The sequence below is a fragment of the Parasteatoda tepidariorum genome, chromosome 1 (assembly GCF_982258835.1).
Source record: "Parasteatoda tepidariorum strain Cologne lab strain chromosome 1, Ptep-v5.0, whole genome shotgun sequence".
In the NCBI taxonomy this organism is placed as follows: domain Eukaryota; kingdom Metazoa; phylum Arthropoda; class Arachnida; order Araneae; family Theridiidae; genus Parasteatoda; species Parasteatoda tepidariorum.
In genome coordinates this window covers 44,179,408-44,200,586 of record NC_141755.1, presented here as the reverse complement: position 1 = coordinate 44,200,586, position 21,179 = coordinate 44,179,408, and the positions used below count along the sequence as shown (strand labels likewise).

Sequence of the window (21,179 nt, the reverse complement as noted above, 5' to 3'; positions counted from 1 at the left end):
TATACTTATCCATAGTTCATTAAAAATATATAAATATATAAATAAATAATGGAAAGAAAATCATTCCTCAAAATCACGTATGCGTATTCATGTTAGACAATTGTCAAAAATGGCAACGCTTAACCAGATTTCGGTAAAATGGATCGAACGGACAACCTGATAACTGAATAATAATGACTTTTTCTCAGGACCTTGTATTTTTAAGACGTAAACATAGTCTACGAGTGTCAATCTTTAAAAGAGCACCTTACACATAGTATTTGAGCAGTAACTTTCTAAATTCTGAGTTGGTTTCGTTCATTCTTTTCGCCTCATTGTTTTATACCATATATTTTATATTTACATAGCTAAAGGCTGTTACCGTAGTTAATTTTTCAGATCACTTCGTATAAGACACCTGTCTAACCACATCAGAACGCCTTAATCGATAAAGTGGAAATAATCAAGATTTTGAGATTGATTGGTTTTTGTGCTTAATGTGCAATTTCATAATATAATATATATATATATATATATATATATATATATATATATATATATATATATATATATATATATATATATATATATATATATATATATATATACACCGAAGAGCCGTAACATTATGACCACCCTGCTAATAACATGTAGGACCACCTTTAGCCCTCAAAACTGTTAACACCCGCTGTGGCATTGTTTCCACAAGGTGCTGATAGGTAGTCTGAGGTATCTGGTACCAAGCACTCACCAATTGGTCCAGCAATTCCCTCACATTGCGAAGGGGTAGCGTGGCAGCTCGAATTTGGTTTTCCAAGTAGGACCGCAAATTCTCTATGGATGGTGTTTTCTACACTAGGGAGGGCTGCAAGCTCGGGACTGCCTAAATTTCCGGGTTACTGTTTCAGTTGTATTTTAAAACCATTTGGCATCATTGTGCTTTGAGATTCTTGCAAACAATGCATTTGATTACTCATTACTTATGTTTACAATGCTAACAATACTTGTGTTTACAATACTAAAAGTGTTAACACTAACGTAAGATGGTGCACAGCTTGCAACACGAACAAACAGTAATAAACAAATGGAAAGAGGCCAAATCAAGACAGCCAAAAAAGCGAGTTATTCAAAATCTAGCAACCATGTCACCTTTTTTAATAATAAATAACAAAATAACTAAAACAAATTTTCACTCCAAACTCCCCAGAATTACATAATAACATTAATATCTTATGAAATACGGCAGATTTGAGCTCAGAAATTATCTAGTTTATTTCTTTTATTGAAAACAAAATTATCCATTTGAAAACATCGCCTATCAGAATAACATGTAGTAAGCAGCTGCAAACTTTTTAACCGGAACTAGAGTAGGTGCCGTGCTCGAGATTGTTATTGTTTACATTTCTATTGAAAACACCATCCAAGACATGACTTGAAAGTCACTGGAATGTTCCTCGACGATTCGACCCTTATGACATGGTGCATTATCCTGTTGGTAAACACCATCTCCCACAGGAAAAGTTGTTGCCATGAATGAGTGAACCTGGTTTGCAACTATGTTCAAGTAGCTTACAGACGTCAGGGATTGTTCTATGAGGATTATGGGTCCTAATTTGCCCCATGAAAACATTGTTCCTGGGCGAGAAACCACGAAAACCTGGGCGAGTCCAATGCTATAGATGGAGAGTGATCATAATATATATATATATATATATATATATATATATATATATATATATATATATATATATATATATATATATATATATATATATATATATATATATATATATGTATATATATATATATATACTGGTAATAATCATTAATTAAAATTAAAAACAAATTGCGTTAAAATCAATATTAATGAAGAAATGGCATTAATCAATTTCAGAGAGGCGTAAAAAATCGCGAAACTATTACGTTGGTGCCAATGATGCTAACTTAAGTTTGGTAATATATTCAACCTGAAATAATAATAATAAAAAAATAGTTATAGAGTAAGTACTACAAAGCAAAATTAATGTAAAAAAAATAGCACAAATTCGTTTTGGAGAGATATAAAAAAATCGATATATTTTTATTGACACCAATAATACTTAATTTTTGTAATAGGCACTACTGGTATTATGGTAATAAATGCATTTTTAATAGATACGACAAATATAATTATAATGCTTCAAAAGCTTTATTAGTACATTTGGTACCCATTAAAATTGCATCAATACTGGGAAGTTTTAATACAAATACTGTGAAAAGAGTTTGTACGGTCCCTTTAAAGATTAACGATAAATTTTATCTATCATGAGTCATGAGTTGGTCTCGAACAAGTAGCATCATGCTAAATGATTCTGAATATTGTTAAGCTTTATTTTGAGGGGATAAACTATTGCGTTTTGCTTAATCTAATAACGTAAAGCCGTCGAAAAAGGTAAGTTATAACGATAAATTTTAAAAAATAGGATTATTTTAGTATCTATAGTGTTGGTGTATGTATTTTAGTTTTGTGCAGGATTTTGCAGAGTTGTTCAGTGATAATATATTGACTGCTTATTTTTTCTCCGTATGAAGAACAGATATTCGGTTGGTTAAACAATGTAGTAAAGTTAATAAATGAATATTAAAAATTATTTTTTGGGTAAATTTTCTTTGGGTGAACAATTTTTATGATTGTATGCATATTTCAAAAAGTTTCAGCTTCGCTTAAGAAGAATTGGAGATATGGCGAAATACGCAAAGGGAAAAATTAACACTAAGGGGTCAAAACTTTTGATTGCTTTTCTGCCTAAACTATCGGGCCATATTTCACAGATTGCGAATGATCCCCGTATTTTAAGCGTCAAGAATCCAAATTCGTCGAAAGAAAGGCATATTTTTCAGTAAAAGTTCGTTTTGGTGCCTGATTTCGCAGCTATTTTTTCGGGGGCTCAGGGTCAAGTCGTTTGACGATGACGCATCCAATTGACAAGACCTTGTTCGTGATACAAATGCTTGCAAACGATTCGGTGGGGATGTCAATCATGTCCTCGAGGGAAATCGAGCAGGTGTTGGGAGTGGCATAATACCACTCCTCGAAAGGGCACACTGAAGAGGCAATTGCGAATCTCACTTGCCGGGTGACACACCAACGCCTCTGTCAAATTGTAGCCTTTCAGAAACCGGGTATCCATAATCTTTCACAGCCATCGCATGCCAAATGTATTCCATATCCGGTAGGCTGGGCTCCCCGACATGCAAGTCATTGGGCAGAATTCATTCTGCACAAACTTTCGAAACACACCTCTCACCTGAAACAATTTGAGATAGCCGTTGAGATGGAGCACTGGATGCGCGGCACGCCCCAATACCACAACCTCTGGTTCCTCCATCAACAACACCTGCTCGGGTGTCTCCAGCAATGAGTTTGAAAAAAAAAAAACGATGAAATATAAAAGATCAGAAAACCCCGTTTAAAAGCCCCACCCAAATCTACGAGCATTCCACTGTGTTTCTGATCCAGCGCAATGGATTTCAGAGCACCCCTCCCAACTCCATGAATGTCCATGCATCCCAACATCTCTCACAGCTCTCTCTCTCTCCTATGTTTCGAAGCCAGGTTTTTCCAAAGATGTCACACGATTCCAGAGCAACCCAATTCATTTCAACCTCCCACCATCCCAATGCATGTCAACACAACGCTTTTCCCATGGATGGGGGGGGCAGCAGTTCTCTGCAATGCTCAGTCCAGGGGTCCAGAGCACCAGGTTTTCTGAGGCCATGCGATACCATTCGTAACATCATCACCGGGAGCAGTTCCATAAACCATGGAATGTCAAAGCCTCCCGATGATCCACTGAAAACGCTTGGCTGTCATGCCTAAGCGTTGCACCACTTTGGGTAGCTCAACCATTTAAAAAACGAGACCAGGCTTTGAAATCTTTCAGACGGTCTCATAGGTCAAAGCATTCCAATGCCTAAGCGTTCTACCACTCTGATTGGGTGCATCTCAACCATTGGAAAACGAGACATCGCAGGGCATGGCATGGCTTTGAAATCTTTGAGACGGCTCAGTGGTGGGGTCGTTGCGTGGCGTGGATCACTTGAAAACTCTATGGAAATGGTGTGGCTCTGAGATCCTGGACTGGGGGAGTGAGATGAATCGGATTGGGATGTCCTGTTCCTGGGTTGGGGAGGGGGGTATGGTGAACATGGCTAAGATGAACAATTTGTAAAATGGGTCTGAAAAAATAGTGTCGAGAGCTAAAGCTAAAAAAAATTTTTTTTATGAGCGAATGTCGAGTCTTGCTGGCCTCAGTGTCTAAAGAATTTTTTCAGCTTCACAGTGTTTAATTCAACTTCTGAGAGTCTGAATCACTTTGTATATTTTCGCCAAGATGAGTCATACCGATATTTTAATAAAAATATTATCCATTGTCCATTTTGCGACAAGAGTTTGACATTGGACGAGTATAGAAAGACTCATTCCCAATCTGAACATGGTTTAATGAAAAGACTGAATGCATTTTTTTGCGGAAGATACAATTTTTCAAATTCAACGGCGGACGACATCCACACAAAAGAATGCTTTGACTCGAAGAATAAAAAAGCACCAAGAAAAATGTTTAAACCACGACGATCAACGCTGGAACCAGTGCTGCTGCCGATACTCTCGAAATCTCATCTCATGGATTACGTATATGCCTTCAGTTTGACCCCTCATCCATTTATCGTTGACTCAACCATCGAGACATTGACGAAGATTGGCAAGAGTGTGGATTTTATGACAACTATCCAGGCAACTTTTAAGAGTTGCAAGACACGGGTTTATTTCATGTGTTTAATGAAGAGAGTGGTTTGAGTCGAGAGGCTACGGCCTTGTTTCGAATGTTCTTTTCCAAGACATGGACTTTTTTTCACGCGTTTATTCGATCTTTTGCCTTTTCCAGTTTCATACAAAAAGTGTCCGCGGTTGACGGCAGTCGACTGGTGGTATCGTCCTTTTGGTGCTTCTGCGTTGGTTGCAAGACTGAAAACCGAAATGTCATGGCTAGTCATAAACTCCATCACCACATGATTGTGGCCGTGTGCTATCGAGCCGCCTATCTGGAAACATGGAACAAGATTCACGTGTCTCATGCTTCAGAGCGATATTCAGAGCTTGCAAGCCGAAAAGCGCTTCCCGGCTGTCCCTAGCAACAAGTATTTTTGATGGTTGTTGTTGCTGTTGTAGTTCATTTACGTCGCACTTGAGCTGCACAACGGGCTATTGGCGACGGTCTGGGAAACATCCCTGAGGATGATCCGAAGACATGCCATCACAATTTTGATCCTCTGCAGAGGGGATGGCACCCCTGCTTCGGTAGCCCAACGACCTGCACGCGAAGTCGAGCACTTTACGGTAGAACAGTTTAACGAGGACCCATACCGCACACCCTCGGTCCCTACGCAGACTGATCCAAGTGGTCACCCACCCGCACACTGACCGTAGCCAGTGGAAGAGCTTCACAACATGCCGCGCATCCAGTGCTTCAATTTCTCGATCTCGACTGCTATCTTAAAGTGTTCAGGTGAGAGGTGTGTTTCTAAAGTTTATGCAGTATGATGTGCCAAATGACTTGCATATCGGGGAGCCCAGCCTACCGGACATGGAATGCATTTGGTATGCGATGACAGCGAAAGATTGTGGACTGGTTTCTGATAGGCTACAATTTTACAGAGGCGTTGGTGTGTCGTGGTGAACGTGATTCGCAATTGCCATTCGAGGAGTGGTATTATGCCCCTCCCAACACCTGCTCGATTTGCCTCGAGGATATGGTTTAACGTAATTCCCTCTTACATTCAACCTCTTAAAATGTTTGTTTAAATTTCCGGAGATGACGTTAGTGATTCAAATCGAGAATTTTATTTTCCTCTCTTTTTTGAAGTGGCAACGTTGAAAGATTTCCGGCTGTATGTAAACATGAAATTTTAAATCGAGTTTAAAATTACAATTCAATTTTTGCGCAAGAATAATGCGAAATGTTCGCGAAAAAAACCAGAGAATATCCACGAATAGTTAGTATACTTGAAATACAATATTCAGTTTTTATTTACAACTTTCTTAATGTTAAATTTTCTAATTATTTCTCATGGTTTCTGAAAACTTGTTTAAAGATGAACTGGTAGAAATGTTCCCTTTTTGGTAAAAAATTTCAAGCTGGCGGTTGAATCATACTGTAGATTTCCTTCCTTTTTTTTGTTATTTTTAATATTTTCCCAATTTTTTTAGCGACTATTTGGCAATTTATGTGTAAAACGATTTTTTTTGTACTAGTGTAGAATTTGAACCCTTGGTTTAACTACAAATTTCTATTGTACAGATTTTGCTGAAATCTTAAATATTTCTGGTTACCATGATATTCTTTTCTAACCAGAGAATTGGGGAAAGAAATCTGTTATTGACTGGTGCTTGGGGAACGAAGAGCACGGGGCGAGCTCAAATGATCAGAAAGTCGGCTCCCCCAATCGTGGCAAGTTGAACAAAGCCGACTCCTCCATTCTGCTTTTAACATGTAAAGTCTATGACGAGCTTGTCATACTTTGAATCGATTTTTCTTGTTTAAGAATCGGAGTGATCAATTAAAAAAAAAAATACTAATAATTTTTTCAATCTTTCCTATCCACGAAAATGTAGGTCAATTTTTTTTTTTTTTATCTTTATTACTTTTTGTAATATAGCCTTTAAAACACAAGTCACTTTCTACCTTTGAGTAAGGGAGGAAGGCAACTTCCACCCCCAAGTTCATTCTCCAAGAGACGTTTGCGGACTAATCTTCTCCATAGGGTGTCTTGCTCCCTCCCTCCCAAATACCTTTACTCTGTTCAACTCTTTTTGAAAATCTTTGACCCCCGCAGGTTGCAATCCCCCTTTTCTGTGACAGTGGTTAGTCGATTAGTTTCGGGTTACTTAACACCCCAGGAAGTACACGTACCCCCACCAAAAATGTAGGGGAGACAGTGAGACTGGTTTTGGAGGAGCTTTACATTTCATCCATGTTCGGACCAAACTCTTTCTGAAGGTTAGAAGAGAAATGGAAAGGCCTTTTCACGTATTCTTTGGCCAAGGACTGGTGTATGCATGAAGGTTTGTGTAGCTCTCATTATTTTTGACCTCTTTGTTTGAAAGAAAAGCATTTAGATGAACCAAGGGAGTGAACTGATGGCTATGTGTGAGTAAAGATGGTCATCTTTGAAAACTGTCTCTGAGGAACAGTAGGTGTGTTTGAAAAGAGTATGAAAATGGGGGATATTTCCGAATTATGATCTGTTACGCCAACTATAATCGCTATAAATAGTTTTTAAACTTGTGAATTCTTTTGAAAAAACATTCAGATGATTGCCCAAGGGGTGGGTATTTGGGTACGAGTTATATTTTTCAATTTGGTCCTTTTCTATGATATTTTTAGTTTCTTGTGAGCTGCTGCCTGGAAGTTGCAAAGACATGACAATTATTCTGCCACGGATCACGATATGGAATTATCCCCAATATGAGATAGAAATAACTGTGGTTGATTGGATATGTGGAGATGTGTGTATTGATGTATGTGTAAAAAATTGTGAAATGATTAGAGGCTCATGTGGAAATTAATAAAAGCAAGTTAGATAAGAGAAAATATAATTATGGTAGATGAGTGTTTCGTAGTATTGAGTGGTAAATGTTTTTTTTAGATCATGTAATAAAGATTTTGTTGGAAATTATTATCCAGAAAATATAGTCAGGGAACATCTCAGATTACTGAATTACTTGTAAAATGAAGGTTTTTAGACAATCATTCCTTGAATTTTGTTGATCCTGATACTTGAGAGAGTTAATTATGGAAAACTATTATAATTTTTGTTTTTACATAAAATAAAGAGGAAACAATTAACTAAAATGAGTTGAAAAATTTCATCCTAGACATTCTATAGGCTGATTTTTAAAATGCTTAATGTGTGTGAATGAAAAATTAACAATTTTATACTTCGGTTTAATAATTATGTAATTTGTTAATAAAAGGCTTTCAATTAAAAAAAAAAGAATATTTTGTTTTACTTTTAAAAATTATGTTATTAAAATAAATGCTAATATTGCAACATGCTTTTAGCAAATTTGATTCCATAGTATGATAATAATTAATTTTAGCCTATGCACAAAATTTATTAAAATTTTCGAAAGTTAACTTATAATAGTAAAAAAATGTAAGGCTGATGTAGTAGAGGGCATGATTGATGCATAACTATTTTTTGTTTTGAACCATTCATTGATTTTACACCGAAATTAGGAATTACTTTATTAGGTCCCAAAATAGAGGTGTTTACCCTTTGGAAAACTGAAAAACTGATAGTAAAACCATTTCATTTCATATTCCTAAATATTAAAATGAGAGAAAAATCATATATTGGTAATCAAGGTTCTGTATTCATTCTCGAAACATTGAAATAGTTTTACAACCTGCTTTTTCTCTTTTCCGAGTTGCAGAAATCTTTCTTATTGTGTTTCATGAATTTAATTTTTATCTCTGTTGGGATGAAATTTAAACATAATCATTTCGCTTGATCACCATTGCAACTTTATGAAGAAAATTGTATTGATAATTCGTACTTCAAAGGTGATTTAAAACGCTTGTTAAAGATAAATAGTGTGGCAAATTAATGTTATAGAATTTTGTATTCATTATTTTAATGTCATATGTTGTGAGCAGTTTTCCCCAAAGCTTTTAATAAGAATAAATGTTATTTTCGGTTTAGTTTTAAAATCATTCATAAGTTTAAATTCTGATTTAAATAAGTTTCTCATTAAATATTGCATTATAAGGTTGTACCATGGGATTACTTTAGTTAAAAAAAAAAACAACACTGTTTTTAGTTTCAAGCATTTGATCATAAACAAAATAAAAAACTAATAAAATAGAATTCTAAGGATGATAAACAAATATAAAAAAGTAAAAGCTTTTAAATCAGGAGTAAACACAAGGGTTTGTCTAGGCCAAATTTACTACCGTTTAGCGGTATTTTCCCAAACGGTAGTTTCACAAAATATTTTTTCTTAAAATTTTATTTTTGCATCCCATAAGAAACGATAAATCCATATTTTTGTGTTGATTTTTTAATATAATTTTCAATTTTCACAAATTATGCCTAAATTTTCACAAATTATGTCTAAATTTTCACAAATTATGTCTAAATTTTCACAAAATAGGTACCTCTCAGAAAAACCTAGACTCCTGAAACAGTACCTGTATAACTTATTAAATTTTTATCGACCACTCTCAAAGTACCCTGGATTTTCATGTCTGTAAACTGAGTCATGTCATATTATTTATTTGACCAATGAGAATGCACAGAGTAGTTATCATTTTCACTTCACTTATTTACATTAAAACACCTGAAAATATAACAATTTATTCAATAAATGTTTTAAATGAGCATTTAATTATTTCTTATTGATATAATCTATTTGTTTTATTTTTAGAAAACAGTAGAAAAACTTTTAAAAATGAAGTTTCATAACAGTAGTACTAAAAGTGAGTAAAAACATTTATTATTCCAATGTTTTTCAAAACTACTTCATAAATATGTTTATTTACCACCATTGTATTAAGTAACAAAATAATGCATTTTTAAATATGTTTAAAATATTGTATAATATATAAATTACATAAAATTAAGTTTTTAATGAATTTTATTTTGATTGCAGTTGCCAATATTAACACACTTTACCATAAAATAAGTTTTATGCATTGTATTTAATGCCTGGTGTTTCTAAGCAAAGTAACTAAAAGGAAAATTATTATGTTCTTTTCCTAGGCATTGTTCTCTTAGGCATTTGAAAATGACTTAATTTATGTATTCCCTAATATATAAACCATTTTGAAGATATATTTCATAATACCTTATGCAGAAATGAATTCAAAAGATCTTTATCAATATTTAAAAAAAAAATGTTATAATCATGTTACTATAAGAAAAGTTTTGGCATTATTATAGAGTGAGGAGTAACAAAACCTCTTTTATTTGATCATATGATTGAAAAGTTTGCCAATGCTTGGATAAAATTTTTCCGGGATGAATAATTGTTCTTCATAAAAGTCAATATTAAATCTTCACGTTTTAGGACTCAATCTTAATGGTTTGTGGGGGTGACCGCAAATACGCTAATTAATTAATGCAGACAATCTTTTAAGTTACTAAATCAGACACAAAAATGTACTTTACAGTTCCTGTGAAATCGAATTTTGAAAAAGTCAGATATTTAAAATTCGATTTCTCAAGAACAACTTGTCTGATTTTGCACAGAATTTTTCAAGCATCAGACGTAGATCTTATCAGCGCTCAGCTACAGAGGTATTCTTATTGCCTACGTTGACAAGCACATAAAGGATTTGCATCAATCAGATTTGAAAACTGTTTGGCATTTGAATTTTGTTTCGTTTATTTAAATAACATTAAAAGCAGTTGTCGGGAACCGCTACAAACTACCATTTCTTTTTTGTATATCACTACACTACTTCTTTTAAAAAGCAGCGCACAACACTACAAACTAAAAAGAAATACTGACAACAGTAGTTGCGCTACTTCTGACCACTACTTCCACCATATGCCTGAAATACTTAAGGTTGTTAGCATTTCTCAAATGTCTTTGAGGAGGATAGACAAGGTTACATTCAAAACCTTTGCTCCTGGTGGTCTGTAAAAATTTCTACAAAAGTTTGAAGGTTAGGTTCATTATTATGAGAGGTCAACAGGCTGCCTGACGGTTTAAGGCCCCTTAGTTCATTTTCTTTCTTTGGCATTCAAAGCTTTTTTTTGTTTTGTTTTTGATAAGTTATTTCTACTTTACGTTCTCAATACAGTTATAAAAACTTATGACTAAAAAATAATAAAAAATTCTTTTTAGCAGTTCTTTCTTTACACTTACTTTCTTTTTTTTTTTTTAAAGAAAAAGAAAAGAAAGTGTAAAGAAAGAGCAGTAGAAATGTCAACATAGAACACCCATAACACAGTTCTCAAAACAACTAAACTTTGATGCTAATTTAAAATTGCTGTAAAATTTATAAAAACATTTAAAAATAGATGAATTGTAAAAACATGTTGAATTCTCAGTTTTGTGCTCAGTTGCAACCAGCAATGAGTGATCAGCCTATTGTTTTAATTCTGACTGCCAAGTGAAGACTGTTGACAGTCTATCTAGCACGTTCCATATCCTTCCACATACCACTCTATTAATCCAACACATCAACCAGCGCCTCTTGTGTTCCTCTGCCCAGGGTCACATCACTCTGCTTGTTAGTTTTCCTCTGCTTTATTCACCTTTTGCAGTTGGTCCGCTAGAGTATCTTTATTAACTTGATGTTTATTTTAATTTGAGAAGATATTCAAATTTTTATAGCAAACAGGGCTCCATTTTACACTTTGGTACAACTGTAAAAAAACGTCTGCGAAAGAACTAAGGGGCAATCGCTGTTAAACATCAATGTTGGGGATACCAGACAGTGCCCCTACACATTCAATTTCAGATTACTATCCTAGTTAACCATATTGCTATTAATATTGCATTGGTGATTGCTAAAACTTTGTCTTTATTTCTTCTATAGCCAGCATTGAACACCAGACTCAATTCTAAGTTATCAATTATCAATGTTTAAATCCTTAGCCTTGTAAATTTGAACCAAATCCAGAAGACAAAGGAACTGTTAGATCAAGCATTGGGTTAAACTAGCTTTTATGGAGAGCTATTTTGATAAAACAAATCAGGGTGATAAAACTAACCACAAAGGGAAAAGCCACAGTCAACCTGAGGGCAAGGGGATTCTAACCCATGATTTGCCTACCATTGAGGATATTTTACATCAGCACTGTGCTCAGTGCAAACCGGGAGCAAAATTCGTACCAACCAGCCGCCACTGAGGTTCGAACCATCAGTGTGAGGTGAATGCTTTATCCTTTGAGCTACTGCAACTCTATCTTTCTTTAACAACAAAATAAAATATTACACTAATAATTGCAGCTAGCAACTACTTTTAATTAGGTAATTTGAATGCACCATATCTATTGTGCGAAATTTCCATTTGCCAGCTCGCCATTGGCAACCGAGTAAGTAATAGAGTTAAGCTTTAGGCAACAGATATTGACTTTAGCGCAACAGAATTTGACATTAAGTTGGATATTTGCAAGTGGTATTCTAGTGTTGAAAGACAGTCATTTGTTGGTACATTTATATTCTTTTAAATTTTCAGACATTTTCTTATTTTTATGATGAGTGTATGATATCGAAACCTTATTTTATGATGATATTATTATTACTTTGCAATAAGTATGTTTCCATTTTTCAGTCTATGGTTCCATTTTTATGATTTTGGTCACCTAGAAGATTTTTTAATAATTCTGTTGATATTTTAAAATTTTTTCATGTTTTTAGAGAAAATAGTGGAATTTTACGCGTCATTATCATAATTAAACATATGAAATAACCATCTCTTATACTTAGGCATTTGATTTTGTGTACTTAGCGATCAACATTTACTTTTATGTTTACTTTTGTTATTTTGCAGTAATCTGTTACTTGTATGTACCATTTCTGTTGCAAATGTTGGTTTTTTCACAAGACAAAATTAATCTTGTTGAATAATAAAAAATCTTCTTCTGTCCCTCTTATGACTGTTATTTATGTAAATTTGGTGAACATTCTCTTCTTTTTGGTTAAAATTAGCTATTTATTACATTATAAAAGTGATATTGAATTTTTAAGTTGTTGATAGTTCATTGTAGATATATATACATGTATATATATTTTTAACAAGTTTTAAATTGAATATGATTTTTCACTCTTTTATATAGTTGAATAAATAATAAAATAATCTATATATAATAATAGCTAATAAAATTTTTTTTATACAGAACAATTTTATTTAAATCAATAATTTAAATATTTTTAGTTCAAAATGATGCAGTAAAGCTCACCACTGAAGTTTTAGGAGTTTTTATAGCGGGTATGTATAATTTGTTATCAACACATTTTTTATAATTTTCACATAAAATATTAATTTAGTTAGTTCTCAATTAGTATTTTATGTAACAATTATGAAGTACATTTAATACTTAAAAAGTACATTTAAGCTTACATTTAGTTTACTAAGCATTAAGGTAGTTCCTTAATTTTTTTAACACTAAAAAAAGATGTGTTTACATGCCTTGTTTTAAATGAAAATAAAATTTTAGTTTTATTACACTCATAGCTAATTTCACATTAAATGTTGTTCTTGATGTATGCAAATTAATTAATATTTTACCTGAAATATCTTTTTCCTAATGTTAATGCATATAACAGGGTTCCCACAATACTTGAAAAATCCTTGAATTTTGTTGAAAAATATCATGGCCTCGAAAATTCTTTGAATTCTGTGATAAGACCCTTGAAAAGTTTTTGATTTTCTCAGGGTAATTTTCAAACTAGGAATAATAATCTGCCCTTCAAAAAAGTTTGGGAAAAAAAAGAGAAACTTCTAGGGAAATGATGGATTTTTTTTATTGCATTGCATTAATTACCAGATTACGCATAGATTTTTTCATAAAAATGATTAGTAAATCACACATAGTATTTTGTATTAAAGTAATCAAAGAATCACTCAACGCGATTTGCATTGAAGTGGTTTATGTATCCCTCTGCGATTTATGACTTGCTACTTTGTGCATTTTTCAAACTGTATCATTTGCTACTCATATTGTTTCAATTTACGAAACCTACGTTGCATTCCAATTTGCAAGTCATACGTTGTGATACGTAATTTATGCGATCTTCGAGGCTTGCTACACATTTCATGTAATTTGATTTATCGTGATTTATCTACACACGATTTAAAAATTAGGCATAGTGAATCGTATCTACACAATTCAAAACATTATGTCTTGCGATTTATGATCTATTTTAAAGAAAATAAAGTTTTTTATCTGTCAAAATATTGTACTACAAAAGATTTTATTATGACCGAAATACATTACTGATATTATGAGGTAATAAAAAAATATTGTCTTTTTAAAATTGAAACAGATATGCTAAATATTAATTTTCAATTAATTCTAATATGCTTCATTAAAATGTTTAGCCAGCCATAAGTTGGCAAGTATGCTAATGTCAATTGGAAATTTTTTGCTAATCTTCAAATTGATTTGAATCACAATGTAATTATCAAACCATTTCCATTGCTAACTGTGGGCTACACATATTAAAAAAATTGCCACAACTATTAAACAATGCAAAATTGATAAACTTAATATATGTTTCAATGTAATAAAATCTGTTTGACATGTATTTTAGCATACTAACTAACTATTAGCATACTAACTATTGTAGGTCCTTGAAAGATTTGATTTTACGTCCTTCAATTTTTTTGAAATTTGAGGTATTAAAACTTTATTCATCATTAAGAAAAACCGTAAGCTATGTGTAACAAAGTATGATGCCAAATTGTCCTACAAGTGACATAAAATTGTACATTAATATTTTCTTTTAAAAAACAGTTTTGCACTCTAACTTCATATTTAATTCTGAATTTTCATGAGAATCATTAATCCATTTGACAATATGTATTCTTGCACCATTTCAAAAATCAGCTTTCACTCACTTCTGTATTTAAAAAAATCTAAACTCTAAAACAGGACAAAGAATGGTAAATAAATCTGTTATTTTCTCATATCAGTTGACCAATTTCTTTATCTTAAGGCCTACTAAGTATGATTTAATATTATGTCACGTCTAATAGTCTATTATTCATAATGTTTGACTATTCCCAACAAAACAATGCAAGAGCGTCATGATAGATTTTGAGAAAAGTGGTTTGACAAATATTTTCGCGTATCGCCAATGCAATAAATGCTAAAATAGAATTACAAAAAAAAAATTATAAAATAGTATTTTATGTTTGAATAAAAAACATTTCACTAATAAAAAAATGCCAAGTATATAAAAATCTTAATTTTGAATTCTTTGTTATATTGATTTCACAACAGAATACTTTTCTGAGATCTTTAGCCATAAAAAAAATAAATATATTTATAAATTTCACTTTTAATTGTACACAACCTTTTCTTGTTAAAGAAATAAAAGTTAAATTCCAATGCTTTAAATATTAGAATGCTTTAGTTAGCCAATTTTATAATTTATGTTAAAATGACATTGTTTTAATGGAATGTAAATAAGATACAAATTCATTATACTGTTATTTAATGCAGTAAAATTTTTAATAGAAATAAGAAAGAGTGAAATACAAATAATACAGTGAGGAATATATTTTTTTGTAATATCAAATTATCTATTAAAAATGCGCATTTAATACTTAAAAGCTTTTTTTAAAAAACCTAATTTCGTTGAGAAACGTTTTATGCACTTGATCAAAATAATTTTCATTTTGTTTTATAGGTTTACAAGTTATTTTATATATTACTTTAATATTTTTTTCATTTTTACACTTTGGCAAAGCCTCGTAATAAATTCAGTTGTATCAGTACTTGCATTATAATAAAATTGTCTTATCAATTTTTTTTTTAAAAAAAGGGTCAATAATTTTCACTGTTACTGAGGGTATATGAATACTTTAGGATAAACAACTATTATTAAGATTCTTAATTTTTCAAAAATAAAATCATTGAGTTTTTCAAAAATGTCCAGAGTCCTTAACTTTTGTTTTGTTAAAAGAGTGGGAACCCTGCAAAAATTCTGTAAGCTTTAGTTTTTAATCGTCTACCACTGTATAAAATATTTTACAAAAAGCATAGTTGTTAGCAGACTTAAGACACAATGCAACTTTCCACTCTCTTTTGCATATTTACTTCTTGTGCACTGAACATTTCATAAAAATGGTTAAGCTTGTTTTAATCAATTAAATTATCCTATAATTTAGTTTACTTCTTGTGGAAACTTATAACTAATTATGCATTGTTGCATAAATGTATGCATAGTTTATATAATGCCCACTGTTACAAATTGTCTTATAAATATTGTAAGATTGTTGAATGTAGTAACTTTCTTTTTTTACAAAAATAAGGTACACTTTTAAAACTTATTAATTTTTCACAGTAAGTTTTAATTATTTTTAGAAGCTGCTGCACGATCAGCTGTACAAGCACAGGTCAGTAAAATAATTTTCATTTTGAAAATTTAATTATATCTTAATAAAATATTGGTATACAGCAATAATAATTAATTTGATCATCATAAAGCAGAGATGATTGTGCACCGCAAAAAATCTGGATTTTTCGCTATCTGAGGTCCAGAAGTTTCAAAGAGATGATCGATCACTTTTATGTATAAAAATTCTTGCATATTTTATTTAAAAATACTAGAACTAGAATTTATACTTGGCATCTCTTTCATTTGTAAATATTTTTTCTGGTAGAATAATAAATGTGATTATACATAACAGTAATAGCAGTGTTTTCACTACAGCGCGAGAACGCGAGAATCTCGCATATTTTTTTCCTTTCTCGCATTAAAAAATTATTACCGCGAGAAATTCGCGCATTCTATAAATCAATTTCAAAATTCGCGAATTTCTCGCATTTTGGAAAAAGCTTCGAATTACGCCATTTAGAATAAAATCCATTTCACTTTTCTTTCTAGTCGTTATTTTCAACATTTGCCCTGTTATCTAGCTTCCCTATTTACCAGTATTGTTTAGAACCTTTTCGAACAACAGAACACAACCCCTTCGAACCACGGAACCCCTTTCAGAACACATTTCTCTGCAACCACGTGTTTAACGTAGGTAAGGTTTTTTCATGTAAGACGCTCAAATTTTTTATGCACTAAAGTAAGATGGTCAAATACGTAGTTAAGGCAAAATCTTCTATGACGATGCAGCAAAAATATTCAATGCTTTACAAAATAGACGTTAAAAATGTATTATAATAAAATAATTTTTTTCATGTCTATTGGTATTTTTTTAGTATTTAGAAATCTCACTTAACTTTCTGAAATCTCACCCTGTTTTTGAGAAAGGGTGAGAAATTCTCACCTATTTTTTTTCTATGATGAAAACACTGAGTAAACTTATACATCTAAATATGATTATACATAAAAGTAAACTTATACATATTTATTCATTTAAATTATGCTGCATATAATTTATTTAGAATTTCATGTTTTGAAAATTTCAATGATTTAAATTTATAAAACATAAATTTTTTGAAATGCATCATTAATGATTTTACTCAAGAAGTTTTCAGGATTGAGTTGGGCTCACAATTACCTCTGCAAAAAGATAATTACATAACAATCGAATTTATATCTATGCAATGGCTGTAGCTATTAGTTAACTGTATTGTTTAAATTAACCTAAAAAAGGGATAATCATAGGCACTGAAGCATGGTGGTATATTAATTATAGCTGCTTTTTTTCTCCTGTTTTTATTCTTTAAATAGCGATATCCACATTTTGCAAGAGGAATTATATTAACAGTATGTCCGTATTCCTCACTTTTCTTCTTTAAAAAAAAGTAAAAATGCAGCTTTTGATTTCTTTAAAAAATAGTAATTGATAAGATTATATTTATTGTTATACGAAAGTATAGTCCATATTCCCATTTTTTAATGTTTCTATATCAATTCACTAAGAAGGGTAATAAAATATTTGGTGAGGGCAGTTACGGGAGTAGTTTATACGTATTGTTTTTTGTGTTAAAACTTCTGTTTTAATATACTATGCTTTTAAAAATACCAACAAATAGTGTTTTACTTAAAAAATATCAATAAAAATCTTTCCCTTTTATAAGATTGTTACAATTTTAATGATAAATAAATTTCGCATTATTTTATTTATTGATAATTTATATTTTTATCATTGTATATTTCAAATTTCTAACACAAATCAAATTAACTTAAATTAAGATTGTAATGACATGTAAAAATAAAAGTATGGAATATAACATAGCTACTGCATTGAAAATGATCATGCAGTTTAGTTTATTTAAAGAAAACATTAAAATATCCTGTATTCTTTTTTTAAAAAATGTAATTTTCAACTTCTATCTGCATTTCTGCCATGTTTTTTAATCGAAAGTCAGGAAGTTTAAGGGTAATCAAATTTTAATTTTTAACAAAAACTCAAATGTATGTATCTTTTGACCTGAAAAGTGTTTCATCAATATTTCATATTTTAATACTTACAGAGTGAATCTTCAGATGACAAAGGCATTATACCAGTCGTCAGAAATCAGCATTTAGAAAAAGTTTTACCCCAGTTGGTGAGTACCTAATCCCTCAATACAGAGTGGTTATAATTAAAGTTATAAAAGACCTGTGTCCATTCTGTTGGATGAAACTAGGTATTTTGAGATACAGAGGGTTGCGTTGCTTCCTACAAGAATCGATAATATAAATTGCAATTTTGTTATTTTAAATCATGTTAATATGATACACAATTTTTAGATCGAGTGAATACGAATAGCAATGCTTAGTTTTTAAATCGCATATAAATATAAAAATCGATGTTTGATATTACAATCGCGTGTATACGAAGCACACTGGATTTGAAACTTGCATGAATACTAATCGCGATATTGGGTTTCTAAATTGCGTGAACAGGAATCGCGATGTACGATTTTTAAATCGCGTGATTGATTTGCAAAGCGTAAATTTTATAGCATATAAATACAAAAATCGATGCTTGATATTAAAGTCGCGATTTTAGCGCAGTTTAAAAAATCCAAAATGGCATAAATCCGTCCCATCATAATATAATTGGCGAAAGAATCACATGTATGTAAATGTTTCGTCAACGGGATTTTGGTTGAGTTTCAAAATTTGTCAGATTAGAAGTTTTGACTTATAGAAGCCTGCGAATCAATGTTCTTGAGATACGTGAAAAAATCACATGCACTGCTTCGAGTTTTTAGATCAGCCCTTAGTTGAAAGAAAATCGGAAAAGTTGGCAGCTATATAATTTAAAAAAAAAGTGCCCACTATCCTTTAACCCAGAACAAATGCATCTTGGTAATAATATAAATCACAAGGCTGTGGATGGAAAAACTAAATAGTACAATCTATTCAGTATCCTTGTTGGGAACATATTAAAAGAAAAACCCTTTTATCATTGTCGAATAATACAGGAAAAAGTATGCCTCCTGAATGCTATGACCTTATCAGAAAAAATTTCTTTTTTAATAGATAGTTAGGATTTTTCAACATAAGAGTAAAATACTGATAATGAATGAAGGCATGTCTTGCATAACCACCTGCATATTCAACAGAAGTTGAATCTAGACACATTGATTCACATGATGACACAGTGTCATCACAATTGAATGACACAAGATAACTCAATGAATCATATGAAATCTAAAAATAGAATTTTAAAATGTTCCAAAAAAAAAAATTTTTTTTTTTGAACCTTAAAATAAAAATTTGATGCCTAACAGAGTGCTATATTTATCCTTTCAAAAGTTTAATATTGTAGTTGACATGCAAAAATTGGATATTTGGTAAATTAAAATTTCATAAAAAAATTAAATAATTATGGAAGCAGTAATAAACAAAAAATTCTTTATAATGTAAGTTATAAATGTACGAAAAAAATATGACTTAAGTAGCATGTTGGTTAATGTAATTTAATACATTATAAATTAAGCTTCATGTTCCTGATAGAAGCCCCCTTTTATAGCCAATGTAAACTAATTTTTTAAAAGCAGGCTTCCTAACACACATAAATTTCAAGTTTCGACGGCACTCCAACTCAGAGACTCCGTTGGTCTTTTAATTACAAATACCACTCTGCATAATAAGTAGTTGCTTTGTTAGTAGAATAGAGAATGTTTTTTTAGTAGTAATCAAACCTTTTTTCTAGCTGCTTGACTTTTGAAAATTGGATTGTGCTACTTAAATATCATGTACTGAAGTTCTTTTGTATGTTTGTTGTACACAATGTAAATAAATAAAAGAAGTTTTTAGACCAATATTTTTTTATTTGTGAAACAGGTTCAGGCATAAAATAATCAAAATTTTTTAAAAATAATGTATCCAGGAATGCTATTGTTTCATTAGTTCAAAATAAATAAAATGTACAAGCATTTTAGCTACAAACAATTGTTTTTATGATTCACATAATTTTCTTGTAAGATTTGCTATGTTAAACTATATATAGTTATAAGAGATTTGATATATTGCATATGATTTCTAGAGATGATGCAAATGATTTGAAGAATGAAAAATTATACAGAATGAAAGCATGAACACAATTTTAAGACATTGTCAATTTTAGTGATTAAATTTTAATCTTTCATTCCAGATTAAATGTTAATTTTTATAAAAGAAATTTATTTAAAAAATGCATTGATAAAAATAATCAGACCGAAGTATTACTAGCAACATAGTAAAACATATTATACACATCATTTTTGATGTAACTCATTAGCTGCCAGCTTATCTACAATTTAACTCATAATTACAAAGGAAAAAAAAGAGAGAGATTCTTACTTTTTGAGTATTCAATCTCCATATTTGTACAAATTAAAACTAAAACATAATTTATTTTTAGCTTTTGTCACAGAAAATAGAACACAATAAACAAATGGTTTAAACTTAAAAAAAAAAAAAAAAATGTTCTTGAGACTGAATTAAGTTGTGCAAAACAAAGATAATTATAGCAGGCAGGGCTTACATTTTTTTTCAGATCACAAAACAAGCACTTTTCTTGCTTTGCAAAACATGATAAACACCGAAGAAGAAAAACAAAATGTATATTGAATACTGAGATTTGTAAAATAATCCACAAAAAGTTCATATGAAAGCGAGATTCAGTGAAAGTAAAAACAGACAAGCATGATGATGCATTTAAAATCGACAATAAAACATTAGGGAGTCGCACAACAATAAAACAGATGTGACTAGAAACAAAATACATTTGTCACAAAGCTGAATGAGAAAGGTTAATTTTAAGTTTTCAGATCTAATTTTTCTTTTTCACTAAGCTTTAAAATACTTCATGTTTGTTTCTTCTTCACGACTTTCAGTGAAAAGTCCTGAGCTCACTTCACAGACTCGAGATAATAAATAAAATCCACAATGCTAAAATGTGCGTCAGGTATTGTCCTTAATGAAAAAAGACTATTCTTTGTGCTCTCGCATTTCTTCAATACATGTGCATCAGAGCATTTTACTTTGATGTACACTCCGATTCTAGTATGGAGTAAATCTTGTCCGATAGACAGCAGCC

At 31.3% G+C, this 21,179-nt stretch overlaps 2 protein-coding genes across 13 annotated transcripts in view; one reads left to right on the top strand and one right to left on the bottom strand.

The window, feature by feature from the left end:
* Positions 1–5,776: 5,776 nt before the first annotated feature.
* Positions 5,777–19,920, top strand: LOC107437192 (centromere protein X). The gene is made up of 6 exons (XM_043048963.3): positions 5,777–6,012; positions 9,449–9,500; positions 12,912–12,965; positions 16,069–16,100; positions 18,139–18,213; positions 19,812–19,920. The coding sequence occupies exons 1-6, from the start codon at positions 5,977–5,979 to the stop codon at positions 19,824–19,826; spliced, it is 264 nt and encodes an 87-aa protein (XP_042904897.2). The 5' UTR covers positions 5,777–5,976; the 3' UTR covers positions 19,827–19,920.
* LOC107437190 (RNA binding protein fox-1 homolog 1-like) overlaps positions 19,909–21,179 on the bottom strand; it is a 60,416-nt gene continuing 59,145 nt past the window's right edge. For all 12 annotated transcript variants that reach the window (XM_016049104.4, XM_016049099.4, XM_016049100.4 and 9 more), the window contains one exon: positions 19,909–21,178. In XM_016049104.4, coding sequence (XP_015904590.1) covers positions 21,143–21,178 — 36 coding nt within the window. In that variant the 3' untranslated portion in view covers positions 19,909–21,142. The remainder of the gene's footprint in view (position 21,179) is intronic.

What these genes read in the sequence shown, in the direction of transcription:
- LOC107437192 (XM_043048963.3), top strand. Translation starts at nt 5,977, where the DNA reads ATGTTCGCGAAAAAAACCAGAGAATATCCACGAATA. An exon ending in TCATAACAGTAGTACTAAAA is followed by an intron (nt 9,501 to 12,911) that starts GTGAGTAAAAAC and finishes AAATATTTTTAG; the next exon opens with TTCAAAATGATGCAGTAAAG. An exon ending in TTTAGGAGTTTTTATAGCGG is followed by an intron (nt 12,966 to 16,068) that starts GTATGTATAATT and finishes AATTATTTTTAG; the next exon opens with AAGCTGCTGCACGATCAGCT.